General features: G+C 44.0%; 1 protein-coding gene across 1 annotated transcript in view; it reads left to right on the top strand.

The window, feature by feature from the left end:
- Positions 1-26,887, top strand: part of CBX6 (chromobox 6) — a 54,710-nt gene that overhangs the window by 14,262 nt on the left and 13,561 nt on the right. Inside the window, exons 2-4 of the mRNA XM_073549443.1 lie at positions 15,922-15,965; positions 26,342-26,407; positions 26,732-26,798. Coding sequence (XP_073405544.1) covers positions 15,922-15,965; positions 26,342-26,407; positions 26,732-26,798 — 177 coding nt within the window. The remainder of the gene's footprint in view (positions 1-15,921; positions 15,966-26,341; positions 26,408-26,731; positions 26,799-26,887) is intronic.

Here is a 26,887-nt window from a genome sequence, read left to right on the forward strand (position 1 = left end):
GTTGATGTGAGAAACTCGTGCGATTTTTCTCGCATCACACACTGTAGTGTGATCCCGGCCTTAGGGTGAGTGCACACGCTGTGGATTCTGCTGTAAAGTGACCTGCGGTTTTGCCCTGCTGTTTCGCCCTGCTGTTTCACACCTCTGCTATGTTAAAGGTGTGACACTGCAGCAGAAACAATTGACATGCTGCGGAAAAAAAAACGCAGCTTTTCCGCAGGTAAAAAACCGCAGCGTGAGCACTGCGGTTTTGAAAACCCATAAGCTAACATGGTGAAGTACCATGTCTGCGGAACTGCTGCAGTTCTGCAGGGCCAAAACCGCAGCGTGTGCACATACCCTTAGGGTATGTGCACACGCTGCGGATTCTGCTGCGTTTCCGCAGCGTTTTTGGCTCTGCAGAAACGCTGCAGATTCTGCTGCGTTGTACAGTACCTTTATTTCCTATGGAAATAAAAAAAAGCTGTGCACATGCTGCGGATTTTTCCGCGCGGTTTTGCTGCGGTTTACAATCCGCAGCATGTCAATTGTTTGGTGCAGAAACGCTGCGGTTTTACACCTCATCCATTATGAGGTGTAAAAGCGCAGGGCAAAACCGCGGAAAAAACGCAGATAATCCGCAGATAAACCGCAGAAAAACCGCAGCACTTTGTCCTGCGGATTTCCTGCGGTTTTCTCTACAAAATCCGCAGAGACTAAAAACTACGTGTGCACATAGCCTTATACTGAAATACTGGGGTATTGAAGTGTATATAGTATAAACAATAACTTGATCGCAGTGTCAAGTCTTGTAAGAGGACTAATGTAAACAATTTTATTTTTAAATCTAAAAATTGAAATGACTTATTTTATGCTGTTAAAAATGAAGAAAAAAAATCAAGCATAAATCGTACGTTCACGGATTCTAAATATCAAAATATAAAATTCATTAAACAATATGGCAAACACTGTAAAGAAGAAAAAAATCTGAAATGCCAGAGTATGCATTTTATTTAACTTTTTTTACTCATCTTTTTATAGCTATAAAAAATTGTAATAAGTGATCAAAGCATCATATTTACCCCAAATTGGTATCTATAAAAACATTGTCTCATCATGCCAAAATAAACACGCCCTCACCCAGGTTCCTCAATAGAAAAATAAAATGGTTGCAGGTCTCAGAAATTTCAGTCGGGTGCATGCGTTAATTGCAGCATTGATATATGCAAAACTTTGAAGATCGTGTGATGCATGCGCTACTTTTCTGTGATGCTTTGTTGTGATGGGCGCATGCACTGTACACCTAGCGCCATTTTATTGTATTCCTGCAATATACACATTTCTATCTGTCTGCACTTGTTCATCAGTGCAGGCATCCGGGTGTAAGATACTTCATGGTTTTTGGAAATGTGCACCATACAGCGATGGACACCATTCTGTGATTGAGCCACCACAGCTGTTGGGTAACCTAAATGATTGTTGCTAACCTTTAAACAGGACGAACTGCATGCACACCTTGCAGCTTTATCAGGGGCAAATGCAGCATTTGTAGTGACGATACATGTTGGGGAGCATGTGGAGGGCCCAACAGGGCCTTGGGTTACTCGGTTACGGGCCGGTCAGGTTCTTTAAAGGGGATTCCACGGTGGCAGTGACCCAGTCCGTGACCCTGGGTGTCCAGTAAAGATGGTTGTTAAATGAAGGATGATACCATTATCATCCTTCATTTAACAACCATCTTTAAATGGATTTAGTCATGACTGAGTCTTTCCCTTTTGTAAGATCCGTCAGGGGGGTAGCGATGGCTGCAAAATTGGGTATGAACCGGCGATAATAGCCGGCGATCCCCAGGAAGGCTTGCACCTGCTTCTTGTTGACAGGTTGTGGCCAGTCCTGAACCGCCTGAATCTTATCAACCTGGGGTTTAACAACACCCCTCCCAATTACATACCCCAAATACCGGGCTTCTAGCCCAATGTGACATTTCTTGGGGTTCGCGGTTAGACCTGCCTCCCACAGGTGGTCAATCACAGCTTGTACTTTCTGGAGATGAGTCTCCCAGTCCAAGCTGTAAATGACAATGTCGTCCAAATAGGCCGAAGCGTACTGCCTATGTGGCCTCAGGACTCGATCCATCAGTCTCTGGAAGGTCGCCGGTGCTCTGTGCAGTCCAAACTGCATATACACATACTGAAATAGACCTTCCAGCGTAGCAAATGCCGTCTTTTCTCTGGCAGCCTCCACCAGAGGGATCTGCCAATACCCCTTTGTTAGGTCTAGGGTCGTAATATACCGGGCTTTTCCTAACCGATCTATTAACTCGTCGACCCGGGGCATAGGGTAGGCATCAAATTTTGAGACCGCATTCAGTTTCCTGAAGTCATTGCAGAACCGGATGGTGCCGTCCGGTTTAGCAATTAGCACAATCGGGCTGGACCAAGCACTGTGCGATTCCTCATTGACACCTAACTCTAACATTGCCTTCACTTCTCGGGACACGGCTTCACGGCGCGCTTCCGGGATTCGGTAGGGCTTTACGTGAACTGTGACACCAGGTTCCGTTACGATGTCATGTTTCATTAGCGTAGTCTGCCCGGGTTTTTCTGAGAAAAACTTTTGGTTGTGAAGTAGAAACTGCCTGACCTCAGTCTTTTGCCGCTCCGAGAGAGTCTCTGCAGCCCGTACCTCCGGTACGGTATGCGAGCAGATGGGACGGGCCAGCTCCGCTGACAAGGCAGACCGATCTTTCCAGGGTTTTATCAGATTTACATGATAAATCTGTTCAGGTTTCCGTTTACCTGCCTGGTATACTTTGTAGTTTACTTCACCAACTCTTTCCTTTAATCTCAAAGGGGCCCTGCCACTTTGCCAGGAACTTACTGTCCACCGTGGGGACCAGGATCAACACCCTATCTCCGGGTGCAAACGTACGGATCTTGGCGCCCCTATCATAGATTCTTTTTTGGGCTCCTTGAGCCTGTATCATGTGTTCTTTGACGATAGGCATAGCAGCCACAATACGGTCATGCATTTGTGTGACGTGATCTATCACTGTTTTAAGCGGAGTGACCTGACCCAGGTTTCTTTTGCAACGTCTAACAGTCCGCGAGGACGTCGGGCGTACAATAACTCGAAAGGCGAGAATCCCGTGGAAGACTGGGGTACTTCCCTGATGGCAAAAAGCAAATACGGAAGTAAATAGTCCCAGTTCTTACCATCCTTGTCTATCACCTTTCTCAGCATCTGCTTCAGAGTTTTATTGAACCGTTCGACCAACCCGTCTGTTTGAGGATGATACACGGATGTGCGTAATGGTTCGATTTGTAACAATCGGCAGAGCTCCTTCATTACCCTGGACATAAAGGGGGTCCCCTGGTCGGTGAGTATCTGTTTTGGTATACCGACCCGACTAAACACATGCACCAGTTCCTTGGCAATCGTCTTGGTGGCCGTGTTACGCAAAGAGATGGCCTCCGGGTAACGAGTGGCATAATCCAAGATGACCAGGATATGTTGGTGTCCACGTGCAGACCGTGGAAGGGGTCCAACTAAATCCATCCCAATCCTCTCAAACGGGACTTCAATAATAGGTAGGGGTACCAAAGGGCTACAGAACCGGGGCTTAGGTGCAGAGGCTTGGCAGTCAGGACAAGACTTACAATATTCACGAATATCGTGATGCATGCCTGGCCAAACAAAACAGTGTAATATCCTTTTGGTGGTTTTCTGGACTCCCAGGTGACCTCCCATCACATATCTGTGGGCCAGGTCCAACACCTGCCGCCAGTAGGGTTTTGGCACGACTAATAGTTGCACCGTATCTTCCCCCTTTTTCTCTATCTGATAGAGTAAATCATTCTCCAGAACCATGTAAGGATATGCCAGCCTAGAGCCAGGTTCTACGGGTACCCCATTTATCACTTTTACATTTGTCCTAGCCTGAGAAAGGGTAGGATCCTTTATTTGCTCGCTTTGGAAGTCATCTTTCTGAACTTCCAAATCTGGCAAACGGGGAGGTGGACGGCTGTCGGCCTCCTCCGCTTCCCCGGTCTCCTCCGTATCACCCGCCATGACTGAAAACGGGAACTGCAGGTCATTTCCCGCAGACTCTTCCCCCGAATATTCCGGGGAGACCTCTTCCAGGGGTTCGGGACCCACACGCGCCCTGGGAGAAGAATCATGTACACGATTACCCGAGGGCATCAACTGATTCTCCCACAATTGCCAGAAGTGGGGAAAATCCCGGCCCAGGATAACATCATGCAATAACGCCGGGACGAGTCCCACTTTATGTTGCACAGACCCATAGTAGTAATGCATATGACCGTGGTGAGGTACGAACAGGTGTCTCCATGCACACACGTTACAGAAAATTTGTCTGATGGTCCAGTCGGGGCTGACACCAGACTCTCCTTCACCAGAGTCACCACACTTCCCGAGTCTAACAATGCCACCACATTTTTGCCATCAACAGTTAAATCACACAAGTGTTTTTCCACATCCTTTTGACCGGCATTCACACTCACTACCCGTGCAACCATAGACATGCGGTTTTTAGAGTCTGTGACGTCGCACTGCATGGGTTCCGTAGTGACCGGACAGTTCGCAGCAATATGTCCCATCTCTTGGCAGCGGAAACACCTAACGGGCCCCTTGCTTAGACCATAGTTCGTTACTCTCGGCCTCGCAGTGCGGGCAGTCCCGTTTTCCTCCCCCACTGTCTTAGGGATTTTTCTATCTCCCCTACTCCCTGGAACAGTCTTACCGGTTCCACGTGGAGATGATGAAGAACGAGGTGGGGTAGCGTCGTCTCGGAGTCCTTCCGCCACCGAGTAACGTTCAACCAGATCCACCAGTTGATCTGCCGTCGTAGGATTTCCATGGCTTACCCACTTCCTCAGGGCTGGCGGTAGAGCTCTCAGGTACTTGTCCATGATGACTTTCTGGATTATCTCTGGCGCTGTCAACACCTCGGGTTGTAGCCACTTCGTCACGTGGATCAGGTCGAACATCTGTGACCGCGGTGGTTTATCCGGCTGATAAGTCCATTGATGCACTCTCTGTGCACGGACAGCGGTCGTCACTCCCAGCCGGGCCAAGATCTCGGCTTTCAATTTGTCAAAGTCCTGCGCAGCTTCAGGTTCCAAGTCATAATACGCCTTTTGGGCCTCACCGGAAAGAAACGGGGCAATCAGGCCGGCCCATCGTGCCTTCGGCCATTTTTCTCGCACCGCCGTCCGTTCAAACGTGGTCAGGTATGCTTCGACGTCATCTTCTGCCAGTACCGACTCGCGTGAATCACCGTCGACTCTGCTTCCAGGTTAACCTCAGGTAAGCTTGACAGGCGCTGCGCCACCTGCTGGAGAAGCGAACGATCGGTAGCCGTCATGTCCACCAACTCCTTCAGCATCATCACCCGATTAGCTCCTTGCTGGACGGCGGTGGACTGTACCAGCGCTTTCACCACGTCCTCCATGCTCATGCTTGCAACGTGATGCCCGCGTTCTCCACCTCAATGTGATAAAACACTCTGGGATCGGCTTTGCTGGGGTCAAAGGTCACGTGCGTTCAGCATGAAACTCAGGCGCAGAGCTGGGATTCGGGTGTAACTGACCCTGGGTCAGGTTTATTAACGATGAAAGCAATGCAAAAGGAAAAAAACATAAAACAAATCCTTGCCTGTCCGGCACTAATTAAACAAGGTACAACCTAACTACCAACTGGCGGGCTTCTCCCGTCCAGCCAAACCACAGTTGCAGTCGGCACTGCTTTCACTCACGTGTCTCTCACACAGACAGGCTCTCTGTGTCTCCAGGCTGAGACACTCACACAACCACCTGGAATCCTTTTATATCCACCTCCCATTATTCATTAGCAAGCAGGTGCGATACTGACCAGACTAGGCCACATAGGAAAGGAATCTGGGCGAGATATACCTGCCCTCATCCACTATTCCCACATGATTCTCACAATACCCTTCTCAAAACGTTATTGGTCTTGCTGGTATAGTATATTCCTTTAGACAATATATCATGTTACATGAGCATAGATTTTCTTTTGCATGGATATCAAGCATGTCATATGAAAGTATGTTTGCACACTGCACTTTGTCTGTATTCTGGATGCTATAACGTATAGGTAATAAGTGCTGTGCACACTGATCTATTTCACATATTTTCTACTTGCTGAAGAGCCCGGCGCTGCCCGGGCATAGTAACTAACTACGGTTAATTATAACAAATTATAATGAAAATATATATATATGTGTAGAGCCCCGCCCACTCCGCATAGCCACATTCACTATAATATCCCTCATTGTCCCTTCAGCCAGAGCTACCGGACTACTATCCCTAATATCCCACATCATCCCGTCAGCCAGAGCCACCGGACAACTACCACTAATATCCCACATCATCCTGTCACAGCCGCCGGACTACTACCCCTAATATTCCACATCATCCGGTCAGAGCCACTGGACTACTACCCCTAATATCCCGCATCATTCCATCAGCCAGAGCCACTGGTCTACTCCCCCTAATATCCCGCATCGTCCAGTCAGCCTGGGGTCAGAACCAGAGCGCTGAGTGGAACGGTCCTAACTTCCATACGGGGGATCCCGTTAAGAAAGCTTTGGATCAGAACCGCTGGATGGATTTGCCCTGACTTGCATACCAATGATACCTTTAATAGAACCCTGGGATTAGAATCAGAGCGCTGAGGGATTTTCCCTATAACTTCCATACAGGAGATCCCTTTAAGAGAGCCTGGGGTCAGTACCAGAGCATTTGAAGGCAATTGCCCTGACTTCCATACTGAGGATCCGTTTGAGAGGACTGGGGTTAGAACCAAAGCACTGGATGGATTTGCCCTGTCTTCCATACCGCAGATCCCTTTTTAAGAAAGGCCTGGTGGGGTCAGTACCAAAACGCTGAGTGGATTTGCCCTAACTTGCATACCAATGATCCATGGGAGGGTGGGATTCATTTCTGTCATGCGCTCTGTGCTTTTTGCTGGGGGGCAAACAAGGGCTGGTAACTTATGTTCCCGGGGATGCTAGATTTCTCCCACCATGTCAGTGTCTGTTGCGGTGTTGTCAAGTGGGAAAACTTGCTCATAGCAACCAATCACAGCTCAGCTTCTTTTAACCAGCTCTGGTGAAATGAGAGATGATTAGTGATTGGTTGCTATGAGCAACAGTTTTCCTTGCAACCAATCACAGCTCAGCTTCCTTTGAACAGCTCTGGTGAAATGAAAGATGCTTCATGATTGGTTGATGATACACACATACATACATACAGTTAGGTCCATATATATTTGGACAGACAACATTTTTCTCATTTTGGTTCTAGACATTACCACAATGAACTTTAAACAAAACAATTCAGATGCAGTTGAAGTTCAGACTTTCAGCTTTCATTTGAGGGTATACGCATTAAAATTGGATGAAGGGTTTAGGAGTTTCAGCTCCTTAACATGTGCCACCCTGTTTTTAAAGGGACCAAAAGTAATTGGACAATTAACTACAAGGCTATTTCATGGACAGGTGTGGGCAATCCCTTCGTTATGCCATTCTCAATTAAGCAGATAAAAGGCCTGGAGTTGATTTGAGGTGTGGTGCTTGCATTTGGAAGGTTTTGCTGTGAAGGAAACATGCGGTCAAAGGAGCTCTCCATGCAGGTGTAACAAGCCATCCTTAAGCTGCAAAAACAGAAAAAACCCATCTGAGAAATTGCTACAACATTAGGAGTGGCAAAATCTACAGTTTGGAACATCCTGAGAAAGAAAGAAAGCACTGATGAAATCATCAATGCAAAAATACCTGGGCGCCCACGGAAAACAACAGTGGTGGATGATCGCAGAATAATCTCCATGGTGAAGAGAAACCCCTTCACAACAGCCAACCAAGTGAACAACACTCTCCAGGAGGTAGGCGTATCAATATCCAAATTTACCATAAAGAGAAGACTGCATGAAAGTAAATACAGAGGGTTCACTGCACGGTGCAAGCCACTCATAAGCATCAAGAATAAAAAGGCTAGACTGGACTTTGCTAAAATACATCTAAAAAAGCCAGCACAGTTCTGTGCTCAGATCCAGCCAAATGCAGCCAAACTGATTGGTCGTCGTTTCTTACTACAGATGGACAATGACCCAAAACAAAGCCAAAGCCACCCAGAAGTTTATTAAAGCAAAGAAGTGGAATATTCTTGAATGGCCAAGTCAGTCACCTGATCTCAACCCAATTGAGCCTGCATGTCACTTGTTAAAGACTAAACTTCAGACAGAAAGGCCCACAAACAAACAGCAACTGAAAACCACCACAGTGAAGTCCTCGCAGAGCATCAAAAAGGAGGAAACACAGCGTCTGGTGATGTCCTTGAGTTCAAGACTTCAGGCAGTCATTGCTAACAAAGGGTCTTCAACCAAGTACTAGAAATGAACATTTTATTTACAATTCTTTAATCTGTCCAATTACTTTTGGTCCCTTTAAAAACAGGGTGGCACATGTTAAGGAGCTGGAACTCCTAAACCCTTCATCCAATTTTAATGTGGACACCCTCAAATGAAAATGCCATACAAAAAGGCCTATAAATAACTTCCTATAAATAACACTTCAAGCAAAAACAAGGAAGTGTTTACCACAATTTTGAAACAGACATTCAAGTTAGTTAAAACCAACATTTATTTGGTCATATATAAAATACATACTCATTGTATAAATCACGATAAATAAAGAGATACACAGTGCACAATACAACCACCAACAAAGGTATCACAACAGACAGATCAGGGGAAGAAATGGACACTGATATAATGCACAGGTTATGTGTCTACAAAAAAGTGATCCACACTGATAATAACATCATGCGGCTTAGTTTTGATACCTATGCACCTCTAGTTGATGTAAAGTTATTCCCAAATCTTGTTGGACAAAAAAAATGCCTAAAAAAAGGCTAACTAATGAAAAACTGCCAAAAGTGTATATGATATGAGAAGAGCTCTGACCAAATTCTGGCCAATCTTGAAGGCGGGCCACATTGTTACAAAGCATGTCTTTGACACTCCTTCTATTACGTATAGAAGGTCTCGAAATTTGAGAGACATGTTGGTAGATAGTTACCACACAGAAGAAGAAATGGACATCGGTACGGGATCTAAAGGATTAAAATGAGGGTTTTTATCCATGCATGGATTGCATAGCCTGCCCAAATATGCAATGCGCGCTAACATTTAAATCAAGTGATGGGGAAAAAAATGTTTAAAATCAACAAGCATATTACATGTAACTCGGTAGGTGTTTATTACGCGATGTTCCCCTGTGAGAAAGTGTACATTGGTCTCACATCAAGACCTCTAAAAGTAAGAATCAGAGAACATGTGAGGGACATTAATAACGCCCAAGGCACTATTGATGATGTGGCTTTATAACCCATACCAAGACATTTCAAACGAGTCCATAAAGTAATGCTAAACTCTTAAGAGTGATAGGTATAGATAAAGTGTTCATCAATCAAAGGGGAGGAAATTGGAAGAAACATTTGGCTCAGTTAGAAGCCAAATGGATATTCAGGATAGGCTCTGTTCAACCAGACGGGTTAAACGAAATTTTGAGTTTTGCCCCTTTCTTGTAATTGGTTTTATTTGTCTTGTCTTTGCTTATTTTTGCTTGTTTTAATTTTTATTGTTTTAGTTTTTAGGACTCATGTATTATCCCACCATTTTTTCTATCTTTGAGGAACTTATCACTTGTCTAGTTTGGAGAATAGAGGGATTCCTTATAAAGGCCTATTCATCTCTTATTGGAAGGAGGATTAAGAGGAGAAGGAGATATCTTTATGCACCATGTTTAGTTCGTGTTGTTTGTATGTCTGTGTGTGTGTGTATATGTATGTATATATATATATATTATAATTTACAAATGTATACACCCATATACATTAATGTAATTTTATATGTGTATATTTCATGTGTTTCTTCAGTGTTTCATATTCCCATATTTTCCTAATTTATTAGGTGACCCTTATTTGGGTAGTATGTTGAAATATTTTTTTGGGGGAAACATTTTTAATGAGAAACAAATTAATGTCTTAAGGAAAAAAATTTTTGATAATGTTTTTTGGACTAAAAGTTTTTATTAATACTTAGGCACTTCATGTGATTTTCATCACTTAGTAATTTGCATCGCTACGTCTCAATACAGCTTATATGCTGTTACATTAATCTTCGTTCAATTGCTCACTTTAAAATACAGCATTGTTCTCATTGCTTTTACTCATGTTGGGACTACTACATGTGTCCCTATATTGTTTGAAAATCATGCACTTTTTTCACATTTTTATTATTTTTCATTTTGCAATATTTTGGCTCTATTATACACATCAGACACTTGTTTGTATTCTTCTGATAAGGGAATGAACTTTTACTATTGCGTTATATTTTTTTTTGCACTGCGCACTTTTACATATCTCCAGTCTTCTTTTCTCTCCCTCAGCTCCTGGCGGTGTGCGCTTGTAATCATTGCTGGCCAGTGCGTCACCATGGCAACGGCTCCTGAGCGCGGCCCTCCCTCTTCCTTGCCCTGACGCGTCGGGTTGAGGAATCATGGGTTGGTCACGTGGGACGCTGAGCCGTCTGACGTCACTCCACGGGCGATGTGAAGCAAGCGCCATTACAGACCGCCTAGGTAATAGGAAACATGACTATAAATAGATCACCCAGCAATACTTGTCATCTATTCACCCCCCAATTGAAGAAGCTTACGCGAAACGCGTGTCGGGGAACTCTTGCCGCTAACAGGTCAGGTATCCTTATCCTGCTGCCATGTCTATTTAACATATTGGTCTCTTATTGCAATATAGGGCTTTTCACAATATAGGGACATGCTCACAATGGTTATATAGAGCGTCACTGAATTAAAGCTATTATGTATTTATATATCACCATTGTGTAATTTATACAAGAGATATATTTAATATAATTTGGCACTCTGCACATAGTATTTTAAGATTTATATCTCTGATGATCTATTCTTAGCCTGTTGTTTCTTAGCCCTTAACGAGCAGTTTAGAGATTATTTAATATGACATTCATATCATATACACTTTTGGCAGTTTTTCATTAGTTAGCCTTTTTTTAGGCATTTTTTTGTCCAACAAGATTTGGGAATAACGTTACATCAACTAGAGGTGCATAGGTATCAAATCTAAGCCGCATGATATTATCAGTGTGTATCATTTTTTGTAGACACATAAGCTGTGCATTATATCAGTGTCCATTTCTTCCCCTGATCTGTCTGTTGTGATACCTTTGTTGGTGGTTGTATTGTGCACTGTGTATCTCTTTTTATTTATCGTGATTTATACAATGAGTATGTATTTTATATATGACCAAATAAATGTTGGTTTTAACTAACTTGAATGTCTGTTTCAAAATTGTGGTAAACACTTCCTTGTTTTTGCTTGAAGTGAAACCCTCAAATGAAAGTCTGAACTTCTACTGCATCTGAATTGTTTTGTTTAAAATTCATTGTGGCAATGTCTAGAACCAAAATTATAAAAATGTTGTCTCTGTTCAAATATATATGGACCTAAGTAAGTGTGTGTGTGTGTGTATGTATATATTGCTAAATTATATTTAGCAATTAATATTGCTAAATATAATTGCTAAAATGCTTGTAGGATTATTGATATACCGTATATACTCAAATATAACCCGAGGCACCTAATTTTACCACAAAAAAACTGGGAAAACTTATTCACTTGAGTATAAGCTTGGTGTACACGACCCTCTCACCCCTATCCTGGTGTACACGGCCCACTCACCCCTGTCCTGGGGCGTACAGCCCCCTTCAGAAAATCATTAAAAAAAAAATCCTACTTACCTTCCCTGTGCTCCCTCAGTGTTTTGTTCCGATGCCAGCAGCTGACTATGGCTATGCGCACACGTTGCAGATTTAAATGCGTTTCCACAGCGTCTTTGGACGTGCGGAATTGCATCAAATCCACAGTGTAGTACACAGCCAATGTTAGTCAATGTGAAGTCAACAATTGCTGTGCACATGCGGAAAAATCTGCACAGATTTGCAGCAGTTTTTCCGCAGCATGTCAATTCTCTTTGTGGATCTGCAGCGTTTCTGCGCCCATTGATTTCCATTGAGTCAGGCACATCCACAGCAAAACTGCCAATATGTAAAAAAAAATCTGCAAATTTGCTGCAGATATGGAGGAGGAAAGTGTGTGGGCGGAGAATATGTGCGTGTCTGTGTGCGGGTGTCTGCGTGAATCTGTGTCTGTATGGGGGTCTGCGGAGCTATATGTGTATGTACGTGCATGAGCGCGTGTCTGTGTGTAGGCAGGCATCGTCCGATGGGTCTACTAGTCCCATCCTGCTGTGTCTGCTACAGTGACACCATTAGCCAATGATGGGACAGTAGTAGTCCCATCATCCGGCTAATGTGTTGAATAGTAAAAAAAACACATACTCACCATATACAGCTAATCCCCGATGCCCTCGATCACCTGAAAAAAATAATAAACTATACTCCCTGTTCTGATGTAATCCATTTATTAACGATTGTCCCACGAAGATCTCCCGTGTAGAGCTGTCACATCAGCAGATGTGACCACCCTCCAGGGGCTCCGGTGTACAGTGACAGAGATAATAGTCCGCACTGTCACTCCGCCGCCGACAGGTCACCTGAGTTCATCCTGTCACTTATGGCACCGCTGCATGAGAAAATTCTCACACAGCGGTGGTGCCGTAAAGTGAGAGCCTGAACTCCTATGATACACTGCGGGAGTATTATCTCTGGTCAGTGAATCATCGGAGGCCCTGTAGAGAGGTCACGTCTGCTGATGACTGCTCTGTAGAGGAGATTGTCGTGGGACACTCGTTATTAAAGGGATTATGTCAGACCAGGGCGTATACTGTTGGTTTATTTTTTGTTTTTTACAGGAGATCAATGGCTTTGGGGAATTAGGCGTACAATAAAAGATGGAAATCTGTGTGCTGTTTTATTTAATTAAAAGACTTTTCTGTTTTTGTTTTTTTCTTTAACCCATTAATAACTAAGATTAGTAATGGACAGGCGTCTTATTGATGCTTATCCATTACTGACCGGGCTTGATGTCACCGTTCAATGCAAAAGTGACATTAACCCATTATTACCCCATATAAGAGAGAGAGAGAAATTTTTTTTTTTTTTTTTTTTTTTCAGCCCCCAGAACCGGGGTTAGGGTTAAATTTTTGCCAAAGGTAATTCTTCCGGGCATGCGCAGTGAAAAATGCGGATCCAGCCAGGCAAAAAAAGTTTCATGGTCCGTCCAGGCATGTCAGCAGACGCCAAAATTTTGGCGGATCCGTAAAGCAACGGATGACCGTCAAGATCCGCCGATAATTCAAGTCAATGGGGAAAAAAAACTGATCCGCCAAGAAAAATGGCGGAGCCGTGGTTTTTTTTTTTTTTTTTTTGCAAAACTGCAGATTTTGACTGATGGAGACTAACGGATGTGTGAATGAGGCCTTAGACATATGCCATTTCTGGGGCGGTTGAGAGCTGGTGTTTGTAGCCTGGGGAGGGAATGTATCCATGGCCCCTTCCTAGGCAATGAATATCAGCCCGCAGCTGTCTGCATAGCCTTTCTGGCTATTAATTATAGGGGGACCCCACGGGTTTTTTTTTTTTTTGTTTTTTTTTGTTTTTTTTTTTTGTTTTTTCTTTCAATTTAAACAGATATTGCGTTAGGCCGGGGTCACATTTGCGAGAATCTCGCACTTCAGTACTCGGAACCGGAGTGTGCTACTGCGTGTATTTCTATGCAGCTGAACGCTCTGGTCCGAGTGCCGACGGCAGTGCCGAGTATTGAGGTGTGAGCCTCTGGCGAGTTTCTCGCAAGTGTGACCCCGGCCTAACGCAGATTTTTTTCTATCTATAGATATATCTATCCATCCATTTCTTGATATATCTATCGATGGATAGGTGGATGGATAGACATATCTACCGATGGATAGATATACCTATGGATGGATGGACAGATATATCCATCTATAGATATATCAATAGATTTATCTATCTATAGATATATCTATCGATAGATAGTGGAGAGATAGATATATAGATAGAGAGATATATATTATATTGTGAGGTAGCGATGTCTTACAGGTTGGGGGACACTCGCTTGGCAGTGATAAAACAGTACAGGTTTTCATCAACCATAACAGTCCTTTCGGTTTCTTAATCCTCATAAACCAGGACAGCAACTGAAAGTTCACTTAACAGCACAATCAGCATAGCGTCCATGTTAGCAATGTCCTATAGTCACATAAGCTGTGCATTATTCAATGTGCAGGCTTCCTAGCCCCAAGTTCTCACCCACGTTTGGGTAACCTCACGGTTCCTTTATCATGCAGCAGGCATTCATTCCCTCCAGGGAACTAACAGGTGCTGGCAGCCATTACACACAGCGTCCACATGTGCTGTCAGGCAGGAAGCTCCATCTCCTCACGGGACCTTCCTCACTGGACCAACCAGGTCCCAGCATTCACCCCCTGTGACCAGACCTCAGGTACCTTATATGGTCCATAACCACACCCACAGGTGACCACATGACTATGACCTCACACAAGGTCCTATTGCACACACAGCCAAACACAGGCTTCCCTGACACATTGTAACGGAACGTACTACTCAGCAGTACCTCTGCTGATCATTATGATCTTTCAGTATCCTACACCTATCAGGGTAATGGAAATGCTTATACTGCTGTCCTGGGACTCCCACACAGCGCCCCCTAGCGGACACAGCGGTCACTGCACCACTATATATATATATATATATATATATATATATATATATATATATATATATATATATATATATACTCTCTATATCTATGCTATGTGTGTATAAACATTATTCTTCAATGGAGTATGCAAAATAAGAGGTTGGACAAAGAAATGACATCACAACTTTTTTTATTTTTTGCTAAATAATATATCTTTAGTTGGCTTACAAAAACTCATACAAATCCGCATCAAATCTGTGCAGATTTTTACCTGTGTTTTCTGCCAAGAAATGCAGAATTGGCGCATAAAATTCCACAGGCAAATCCGCAACGTGTGCACATACCCTTATGCTTGTAAGCAGCGCATGGCAGTGACGTCATGCGTTTCTTACAAGCAGAGGACAGCTACCGGAATACTCGCTGCTCTCCATTCCACGCCTGGGGTGGCGGTTAGAGAGAGAGAGATCTCTCTCTCTCTCGCCCAGACACTGTGAGTGTTAACCCACAAGTGCCCGGCGAGAGAGATCTCTCACAAGTGTCCGGGTGAGATAGAGATCTCTCTTGCCGGGCACTTGTGGGGTTAACACTCAGTGTCCGGGCATGCGCTGTGTAAAAAGCCGTTTCGGCGCTGCAAAAAAAGTTGCAGGGAATGCTTTTTGCAGACGCCGGACAGGCATTTTTTGCGTATCTGGCAAAAGCCGGACATGCCGCATGGCCATCAGGCGCAATGCGGAGATAATGCTAGTCTATGGGATAAAAGCCGGATCCGGCTTTTACATTTTTCGCCGCTAAAAAACTGATGTCTGAAAGTAGCCTTAGCTACTCCACTTGGACCAAGTCCAAAGAAGTTTGTTTTGTTTTTTTTTGTTTTTTTTTGTATTCATGCATGCCACACTTTATTTTTTTTATTTTTACTATTACTTACTTCACATCATAGAGAAAATAAAAAAAAATAGAGGCAAGTTTGGTGTTGCCATATAAAAACAATCCCCTTTATGGCTATGTCTACAACAAAATTAAAATGTTATAACGTTTGGAAGAAAGCTAGACAAAAAAATGAGAAATTATCTGGTCATTTAAAGGGTTAATCAAATAAAGATGTAAGAAACAGTGTATGTTCTGGAAACGTGCAATAATTAATTTCCATTTTCTATTTCAGGGTCGTATTGAATATCTTGTGAAGTGGAAAGGTTGGGCTATCAAGTAAGTTTTCTGTGCCTGTTTTGTGTGGTGTTGTGTGTTTTTTTTTTTTTTTTTTTTTTAAAGGCAGTGCTCCATCATCCCCAGCAAAACATAGACAACTTACAGTAACTCCTCAGTGACTAATCCCAATTTGTTTTAAAATCTGACATGCAGGGGCGAGAATCAATGGGCCCCAGTGCAAGATTTGGACCTGCCCCCCAAATCCAGGATTATGCTGCGCTGTGTGTTGTGCTGATAGTACTATTTTTGCATTGAACTCCAGAATTGTTCATATTTTTATGATAACGAATAAGTTACTTTTTAAGTGATCAAGATTTCCTGTGGATTCTGCTGGATTGCACCTGTTTGATCATACAGTAGTTTTCTCCCACATATGGGGTGTCAGCGTACTCAGGACAAATGGTACAACAAGTTTTGGGGTCCAAATTCTCCTGTTACCCTTGGGGAAAATAAAAAAAAATTGGGGCCAAAAGATCATGTTTGTGGAAAAAATGATTTTTTTTATTTTCGCGCCTGGGCGGTATAAATTTCTGTGAAGCACTTGGGGGTTCAAAGTTCTCACCACAAGTCTAGATAAGTTCCTTGGGGGGGTCTAATTTCCAAAATGGTGTCATATGTGGGGGGTTTCCACTGTTTAGGCAGATCAGGGGCTCTCCAAACGTGACATGGTATCCAATCTGAATTCCAGCCAATTTTGTGTTGAAAAAGTCAAATGGCGCTCCTTCCTTTCTGAGCTCTGCCATGCGCCGAAACAGTGGTTCCCCCCACATTTCAGGTGTCGGCGTACTCAGGACAAACTGCACAATAACTTTTGAAGTCCAATTTCTCCTGTTACCCTTGGTAAAATAAAAAAAAATTGGACTTGAAGTAATTTTTTTGTGGGTAAAAAAGTTGAACGCTCTTCTTTTTTTTTTTTTTTTTTTTGTTTTCAAACATTTTTATTGGATTTTAGTAAATAACAAGGGTTGGGAAAAGGGGAGGGAAAGAAGGGAAAGAAAGGGAATTAACAAAGGGAAAAGGGTGGGAAAGAGGATTAAGGTAAAAAAAAGTAGAGAACTCAAGTCTTTTTAACAATGCCATACAAGTACATGAATATACATAAGTAATCTATCAAAACCCATACAATGCACATATATATGAAGCCAAGTTAGCGAATTCAAACCGCTCCAAGTATAATTAAGTGTTACAGAATGCTCTTTTTTTTAATCCTGAAGGATAAACTTCTTGAATGTGGTTTTGAGTACCGTCAGGGGTGCAGTTTTTAGAATGGTGTCACTTTTATGTTTTTTTTTTTTTTATCAGACACCTCAAAGTGACTTCAAATGTGATGTGGTCCCTTTAAAAAAAAAACGGTGTGAAAATGAGAAACCGCTGGTCAACTTTGAACCCTTATAAGTGCCTAACAAAAAATATTTGGTTCCAAAATTGTGCTGATGTAAAGTAAACGTGGGAAATGTTACTTATCAAGTTTTTTTGTGTGCCATATCTCTGATTTAAAGGGAATCTGTCACCCTTTTTTTGGCCTTTCAGCTGCTGGCATATACATCGGGGGCTTATCTACAGCATTCTGTGATGCTGTAGATAAGCCCCCGATGTAACCTGAAAAAGAAGAAAAACACATTATATTATACTCACGGAGGTGGGCGGTCCGGTCCGATGGGTGTCGCCGTCCCGTCCGGCGCCTCCCTTCATGCGATGATGTCCTCTTCTCCCGTCCTGTAATGGCGCCGGCGCAAGCGCTCTGCTCTGTTGAGGGCAGAGCAGAGTCCTGCAGTGCGCAGGTGTTGGGAGACGTCTGGCGCTTGCGCACTGCAGAATTCTGCTCTGCCCTCAATAGGGCAGAGCAATGCGCATGCGCCGGAGCCATTTCAGGATGGGAGAAGAGGACGTCATCGCATGAAGAAGGGAACCGTTGTACCGGACAGCAACACCTATCGGACCGGACTACCCACCTCGGTGAGTATAATATTACGTGTTTTTCTTCTCTTTCAGGTTACATCGGGGGCTTATCTGCAGCATTACAGAATGCTGTAGATAAGCCCCCGATGTCTATGCCGGCAGCTAATAGGGCAAAAAAAATGGTGACAGATTCCTTTTAAGGGCATAAAAATTCAAAGTTGGAAAATTGCGAAATTTTCCCCAAATTTCTGTTTTTTTCACAAATAAACGCAAGTTATATGAATGAAATTTTACCACTAGCATGAAGTACAATATGTCACGAGAAAACAATTTGCATGCAAACCACCCTTGGGGGTAAAGGGGTTAATCAGAAATCACGACATGTCTCCAAAAAGCAAGGTCTTTGTTCCTGTATGCATTTGCAAACATTAATCTGACATTTTTATGTTTTGGGTAATGGCTTCTTCCTGGGAGAGTGGCCCTTCAGCCCTGTTGATACACTACTCGTTTCACTGTGGGTATTAACACAATCTTACCAGCTTCCGCCATCATCTTCACAAGGTCTTTTGCTTTTGTCCTTGGGTTGATATGCACATGTCGGACCAAAGCACGTTCATCTCTGGGACACAGAACCTGTCTCCTTCCTGAGCGGTATGATGGCTGGACATTCCCATCTTGTTTGTACTTGCATATAATTGTTTATACAGATGAACAGTCATTTTATGTGTAAGTGTGTGGGAGTAGCCCATTCACTATGTCTGTCTATCCCCCACTCCCTCGAGATGGCTGGACCATCATTGTAAATCACTGTAAATACGCACTTGTACTCTGTATCTCCCCCACCTCACTGTAGATTGTAAGCTCTCACAGGCAGGGCCATCTTATTTTGCTTTAATCACTTTATTATTGTTAAAGTTGTTAATTTTGATTGGTGTGATTTGCAACTGTTAAATTGTAAAGCGCTGCGGAATTTGTTGGCGCTATATAAAGATGATTATTATGCACCCCAATATTGTATTTAAGAGAACATCACTAGCTTGCCACTCAAAAAAACAAATCCTCAAATCGCTCATTATGGGTTTCAGAAAACGGGAGCAGAAACCAAATACCGTATATACTTGTGTATAAGCCGAGATTTTCAGTACATTTCCAGCACATCCATTGACAGCTGGAGCCGCTGGCTTCAAGAAGACGTCATACTTACTCTCCTCGCGCCGTCGCTGCATCTCCGACTCTGCATCTCCGACTCTGCATCTCCGTTGTCCCGTGCAGCAGCTCTTCCCCTTTGTTGAGCGGTCATGTGGTACCACTCATTAAGGTAAAGAATATGTATGCATCTCCACTCACATAGGCGTGGAGCGCATATTCATTACCTTAATGAGCAGTTCCACGTAACCACTGAGCACAGGAAGAGCTGCTGTTGCCAGGACAACAGAGATGCAGGGATGGCGCGATGAGGGTGAGTAGGATGGGGGGAGTGAGGGAGCCACACATAGCAGTTCAGGACCGCGGGAGCCACTCATAGCAGGACTGGGATAAGGAGACAATGCACACCCGGCTTATACTCAAGATACAGTACAGACCAAAAGTTTGAACACACCTTCTCATTCAAAGAGTTTTCTTTATTTTCATGACTATGAAAATTGTAGATTCACTCTGAAGGCATCAAAACTATGAATTAACACATGTGGAATTATATAATTAACAAAAAAGTGAAATAACTGAAAATACTGTGTGTCTTGTATTCTAGATTCTTCAAAGTAGCCACCTTCTGCTTTGATTACTGCTTTGCACACTTTTGGCATTCTCTTGATGAGCTTCAAGAGATAGTCACCGGAAATGGTTTTCACTTCACAGGTGTTCCCTGTCAGGTTTAATAAGTGAGACTTCTTGCCTTCTAAATGGGGTTGGGACCATCAGTTGTGTTGTGCAGAAGTCTGGTGGATACACAGCTGATAGTCCTACTGAATAGACTGTTAGAATTTGTATTATGGCAAGAAAAAAGCAGCTAATTAAAGAAAAACGAGTGGCCATCATTACTTTAAGAAATGACGGTCAGTCAGTCCGAAAAATTGGGAAAACTTTGAAAGTGTCCCCAAGTGCAGTGGCAAAAACCATCTAGCGCTACAAAGAAACTGGCTCACATGAGTACCTCCCCAGGAAAGGAAGACCAAGAGTCACCTCTACTGCAGAGGATAAGTTCATCCGAGTCACCAGCCTTAGAAATCGCAGGTTAACAGCAGCTCAGATTAGAGGCCAGATCAATGCCACACAGAGTTCTAGCAGCAGTCACATCGCTACAACAACTGTTAAGAGGAGACTTTGTGCAGCAGGCCTTCATGGTAAAAATAGCTGCTAGGAAACCACTGCTAAGGACAGGCAACAAGCAGAAGAGACTTGTTTGGGCTAAAGAACACAAGGAATGGACATTAGACCAGTGGAAATCTGTGCTTTGGTCTGATGAGTCCAAATATGAGATCTTTGGTTCCAACCACTGTGTCTTTGTGCGACGCAGAAAAGGTGAACGGATGGACTCTACATGCCTGGTTCCCACCGTGAAGCATGGAGGAAGAGGTGTGATGGTATGGGGGTGCTTTGCTGGTGACACTGTTGGGGATTTATTCAAAATTATAGGCATACTGAACTTTTCCATCCGGTTGGCGTTTAGTTGGACCATCATTTATTTTTCAACAGGACAATGACCCCAAACACACCTCCAGGCTGTGTAAGGGCTATTTGGCCAAGAGTGAGAGTGATGAGGTGCTACACCTGATGACCTGGCCTCCACAGTCACCAGACCTGAACCCAGTCGAGATGGTTTGGGGTGAGCTGGACCGCAGAGTGAAGGCAAAAGGGCCAACCAGAGCTAAGCATCTCTGGGAACTCCTTCAAGACTGTTGGAAGACCATTTCCGGTGACTATCTCTCGAAGCTCATCAAGAGAATGCCAAGAGTGTGCAAAGCAGTAATCAGAGCAAAAGGTGGCTACTTTGAAGAACCTAGAATATAAGACCTATTTTCAGTTGTTTCACATTTTTGTTAATTATATAATTCCACATGTGTTTATTCATAGTTTTGATGCCTTCAGAGTGAATCTACAATTTTCATAGTCATGAAAATAAAGAAAACTTTTTGAATGAGAAGGTGTGTCCAAACTTTTGGTCTGTACTGTATATACCGTATATACTTGAGTATAAGCTGAGATTTTCAGCTCCTTTTTTAAGGCTGAAAGTGCCCCCTCTCTGCTTATACTCGAGTCATATATGCCAGGGGGTCGGCGGGGGAGGGGGAGCGCCAATGTCAGATCATACTCCCTCCTGGCACGGTCTCTGCAGCCACTGCTTCTCCCATGATCTCCGGTGCCTGTGTTCAGCTGTCACATGGTTCCGCTCATTAAAGTCTTGAATATGCGCATATTCATGATTTAATGAGTGGTACCACGTGACCACGGAAGGAGGAGCTGCGGCGTCGGAGACCTTGGAAGATACAGGGACTGCAGAGATGCGCCAGGAGGGAGTGAGTATAATGGGGCAGATGGGGGGGAGCAGTGCAATACTCACCTTTTCTGTGTTCCACCGCCGTGTGCCCCTCTGTCCTCTGGCTGCGACGTTGAGGTCAGAGGGCGTGATGATGTAGTTAGTGCGCTCCCTCTGCCTGAACAGTTACTGAAAGAGGACCCGGAAGACAGAGCGACGGTGGAACGGGGACAGGTGAATATCTCAGGTGCCGGGGCCTTGAGCCAGCGGTGACACGGCACCTGTCCCCCATAGCGCGCCGGGGTCCCCGCCTTGCTCAGGACACCGGCACCTGGCCACCAATGACGAGAGGTGAGTGTCATTTTTTTTTTTTATTCGTAGCAGCAGCATATGGGGCATATTCTATGGAGCATCTTATGGGGCCATGACCCATATGCTGCTCCATAAAGGTTATAACCTTTATGGAGCAGCATATGGGGCCATGACCTTTATGGAGCAGCATATGGGGCCATAACCTTTATGGAGCAGCATATGGGGCATATTCTATGGAGCATCTTATGGGGGCCATCATGAACTGTAAGGAGCATTATATGGGGCTCCTGATTCAATATGGATATTCAAAAACATTTAACCTACTGGTGTCTCAATTAATTTTACTTTTATTGGTAACTATTTTTATTTTTGAAATTTGCAAATTGCTGCTGCATTTTCCACCCTAGGCTTATACTCGAGTCAATACGTTTTCCCAGTTTTTTTTGTGGTAAAATTAGGGGGGGTCGGCTTATACTCGAGTTTATACGGTATCCATATATATAATTGTCTTATCATGTCTGTCTGTAACCGAAATCCTGTGTCGCTGATTGGTCGCGCAGTTAGGCCGTGACCAATCAGCGACAGTCGCTTAGTCGTCGTGGAAACATGGCCGCATCGCTTATTGTACAGGCACATTACAGCCGTTAAAGGCATCACTGCTGCGTCGCTCATTACACAGGCACAGTCCTGTACATATACAATACATTAGGTAAGAGCAGAACAGTGACTGCAGCTCTGGGTGTAACAGGAGTGCATTAGGTAACAGCAGAAAAGTGACTGCAGCTCTGGCTGTAACAGGAGTATAATACATTAGGTAAGAGCAGAACGGTGACTGCAGCTCTGGGTGTAACTGGAGTACAATACATTAGGTAACAGCAGAACAGTGACTGCAGCTCTTGGCTGTAACTGGAGTACAATACATTAGGTAACAGCAGAACAGTGACAGCAGCTCCGGGTGTAACAGGAGTATAATACACTAGATGGTGGCCCGATTCTATTGCATCGGGTATTTTAGAGTCTCTGTTAAAATAAAAAAAAGTTATATACTCACCTTCCGACGCCCCCCCCGGACTCTTTCCCTCTCACCACGCACCCGGCATCTTCCGGTCCCAGTAATGCTTAGCGAGAAGGGCTGAAGATGACGTCACTCTCGCGAGATCGCGACGTCATCAGAGGTGTTTAGCGCAAAGCATTACTGGAACCGGAAGATGACTGGAGCGTGGAGAGGAGAGAAAGAGTCCGGGGGTCATTGGAAGGTAAGTATATCACTATTTTTTACTTTAACAGAGATTCTAGAATACCCGATGCGATAGAATCGGGCCACCATCTAGTATATTATAATTTCACTGCACTTGGAATCCCCTTCCCTGGGTAAATCAGTGGTGTCATTCAAAGCTACAACTAGACCTAAAAAAAAAAAAAAAAAAGAATCCCTCATATATCCCATGCAGAGGCAAGGATTTTAAAAAAACAAAATAAACATTAAAAAAAAAAGTTGCTTTTTAACCTCTTCACCACCCAGCCTATCTATTTTGACCTTACTGACCTGGCCATTTTTGACAATTCGGACTAGTGTCCCTATATGAGGTAATAACTCAGGAACGCTTCAACGGATCCTGGCTATTCTGAGATTTTTTTTTTCGGGACATATTGGGCTTCATGTTGGTAAATTTAGATCGATAATTTTTGCGTTTATTTGTGAAAAAAGAGAGTTGACACAAAATAGTTAATAAATAACATTTCCCACATGTCTACTTTACATTAGCACAATTTTGGGGGGAAAAAATTTTTTGTTAGGAAGTTATAGGCCCTGTGCACACGGTGCAGATTCTGTGCAGTTCTGCAGCAGATTTGGCCCAGCAGAACTGCACGTGATGTACAGTACCATTTAAGGCTATATAAAACAAAAAACGCTGTGCACATGCTGCAGATTTTTCCGCGCAGATTTGGTGCGGAATAAAAGAAGCAGCATGTTGCTTCTTTTGTGCGGTTCTGCTGCAGTTTTCCACCTGCTCCATTATAGAAATCTGCAGGTGAAAACTGCAGGGGAAATATGCCTCAAAACTGCACTAAATCTGCATGTAAAACGCAGGTTATTTCACCTGCAGATTTAGCAAAATCTGTGTGGAAAATTCCACAGCAGAATCCGCACCGTGTGCACATAGCCTAAAGCTGTGTGCACACGCTGCAGAATCTGCTGCGGATTGATCCGTGCGGATTTTCAAAATCCGCAGATAAATCCGCAGGTCAAAAGACCTGCGGATTATCCTGCGGTTTTGCCCTGCGGTTTTACCATCTCCACAATGGAGGAGATGGTAAACCGTTGCGGAATCCGCAGAAAGGATTGAGATTTGACATGTCAATTCTTTCTGCGGTTTAGAAACCGCAGAAAATCCGCGCGGAAAATTCCACAGCATCTGCACTGCGGTTTCCATTTCCCATAGGGAATAATGGTACTGTACACCGCAGCAGAAACTGCTGCGGATCCGCAGGGCCAAATCCACTGCGGAACCGCAGCAGAAACCGCAGCGTATGCACACACCCTAAGGGTTCAAAGTTTATCAGCAATTTTGAAGTCCCTTTGAGGGGCCTACATGATAGAAAACACCCAAAAGTGACACCATTCCAAAAACTACACCCCTCAAGCTACTCAAAACTACATTCAAGAAGATTATTAACCCTTCAGGTGGTTCACAGACACTAAAGCAATGTGGAAGGAAAAAGTGGACATTTTAATTTTTCCAACAAAAATGTTCTTTTAGCCTCAATTTTTTTCATTTTCACATGGGCAACAGGATCAAATGGATCCTAAAATTTGTTGGGTAATTTCTCCTGAGTACACTGATGCCTCATATGTGGTCATAAACCATTGTTTGGGCACACAGCAGGGCTCAGAAGAGAAGGAGCGCCATTTGAGTTTTTGAATGGAAAATTGGCTCCAATCGTTAGCGGACACCATGTCGCGTATGGAGAGCCCCTGTGTGCCTAAGCATTGGAGCTCCACCACAAGTGACCCCATTTTGGAAACTAGACCCCCCCCAGGGAGCTTATCTAGATGTATAGTGAGCACTTTGAACCCCCAGGTGCTTCACAAATTGATCTGTAAAAATGAGTGCTTTTTTTTTTTTTTCCACAAATTTTCTTTTAGCCTCAATTTTTTTTCATTTTCACATAAAATGTATCCTAAAATTTGTTGGGCAATTTCTCCTGAGTATGCCGATACTTCGTATGTGGTCATAAACCACTGTTTGAGTGCACGGAAGGGAAGGATCGCCATTTGGCTTTTTGAAAATTTGGAGGGGGCTGAGGAGATGTAGGAGCCGGAAGCTGCATCGGGGGGTGATCACTGGGGTGGGATGGGGTGATCACCAGGGGCAGGAGAGGGCTGTCAGGCACGGGGGGGGGGGGGCAGGAGGGGGCTGAGGAGATGCAGGGGTCGGCAGTAGCAGCAGGGGGTGATCACCAGGGGCGGGAGGAAGCTGTCAGGCGTGGGGGGGCAGGAGGGGGCTCAGGAGATGCAGGAGCCAACAGAAACATCAGAGGGGGTGATCACTGGGAGCTGTCAGGTACGGGGGGCAAGAGTGGGATGAGAAGATGCAGGAGCCGGCAGCAGGGGGGGTGATCAAAGGGGCGGGGGTGGAATTGGACGGAGGTGGGAGCAGCAGGCAGGGACCTCGCTCTTCAGCTTCCATGGACGCGATGAGGCTGAAGAGCGAGGGCAGCCATAGCTCACTCCGCCCCTCCACATCTGATTGGAGGGTTAGTGTCACATGGATGCTAGCTACAATCAGATCTGGGGGGTGACAGAGGTCACCCGAGCGATCGTAGCCACGGTGGGGGGGTGCAAAGCCACTCCCGTGGTCAACTACAGGTCCTCATGTACCTGCAGGTCGGGTGACATTTCGATGATCCCGGTCACCCCACCCGCAGGAACGCGATTCCGCCATGATGCCTATGTGGCGTCACAGGTCGGTAGTGGTTAAAGAGGGTGAAGAGAAATGTAGACAGTCTGTCTAGGGTGAAACATGCGAGTGGACTTTCCTTCCCCTTTGTTTTTGACTTTGGTAGAGCTACCTTTTCCTCAGTAAGCGTCTGTGCACACGTTGCGGATTCGTCTGCGGATCCGCAGCGGATTTGGCCCTGTGGATCCGCAGCAGTTTTCCATGGGATGTACAGTACCATGTTATCCTATGGAAAACAAAAACCGCTGTGCACATGCTGCGGAAAATTCCTTGTGGAAATGCAGCGGTTTGTTTTCCGCAGCATGTCAATTCTTTGTGCGGATTCCGCAGCGTTTTTACACCCATTCCATTATAGGAATCTGCAGGTGTAAAAACACAGGTGAAATCTGCACAAAATCCACAGTGAATCCTCCAGGTAAAACACAGGTCATTTTTACCTGAGGATTCTGCAGATTCCGTGTGGAAAAATCTGCACACGAATCCGCAATGTGTGCACATACCCTACAACTCTTCGGTGAGGAAGTCATCTTCCACGGCTAGTCCTCTTCAGTAAAGGCATGTGTGCACAGTACATAGGGGCTTTATTCCACAATGCTTAGTAGAAATCCTAAAGAAAACAAGTGTTAAAAAAAATAAAAAGAACATGCAAAATGAATACATTTTATGCAGGAAAATATAATGTGGGAAATAGAATTATTGAACAGACTTTTTTTTATTTTTCCTTCTAGGTACAGCACATGGGAACCCGAGGAGAACATATTGGACTCAAGACTTATTGTTGCTTTTGAGCAGAAGTAAGTTCCAAGTACTCTTATCACTTTTTCATGTCTGATTTACCACATGCTTAAAGGGAAAGTTTAGATTTAACTGCTTCAGGTCCTCCCAAGGGAAACTTCAGGTGTCCAGCGTAAATTTTTTTTAATTCTAAGGAACTTATCATTTAAGGCAGATTTCTTTCCTATTTTTTATCATTGTAATAGTTGTTAGTCTTTGTGCTTCCTAATTACAGCAAACTCCCAAACCGAAACATAATGCCTAGAACAAAGCTATCTGATGTGATATTGTGTGTTTGTAACAGTTGTAATGTGCTTTTTTTTTTTTTTTTTGAATATTCACAGAGAGAGAGAACAGGAAATATATGGACCCAAGAAGAGGGGCCCAAAACCAAAAAACTTTCTTTTAAAGGTATGTGTGTGATTCTTCAATATCATGACATACTCTTGTCCCTTACACTCAGTTGAAGACCTTGAAAGTAAAATTGATCAAAAATGCGG

The sequence above is a fragment of the Dendrobates tinctorius genome, unplaced genomic scaffold (genome assembly GCF_039654945.1).
Source record: "Dendrobates tinctorius isolate UK_male_01 unplaced genomic scaffold, ASM3965494v1 ptg000159l, whole genome shotgun sequence".
Lineage (NCBI taxonomy): Eukaryota > Metazoa > Chordata > Amphibia > Anura > Dendrobatidae > Dendrobates > Dendrobates tinctorius.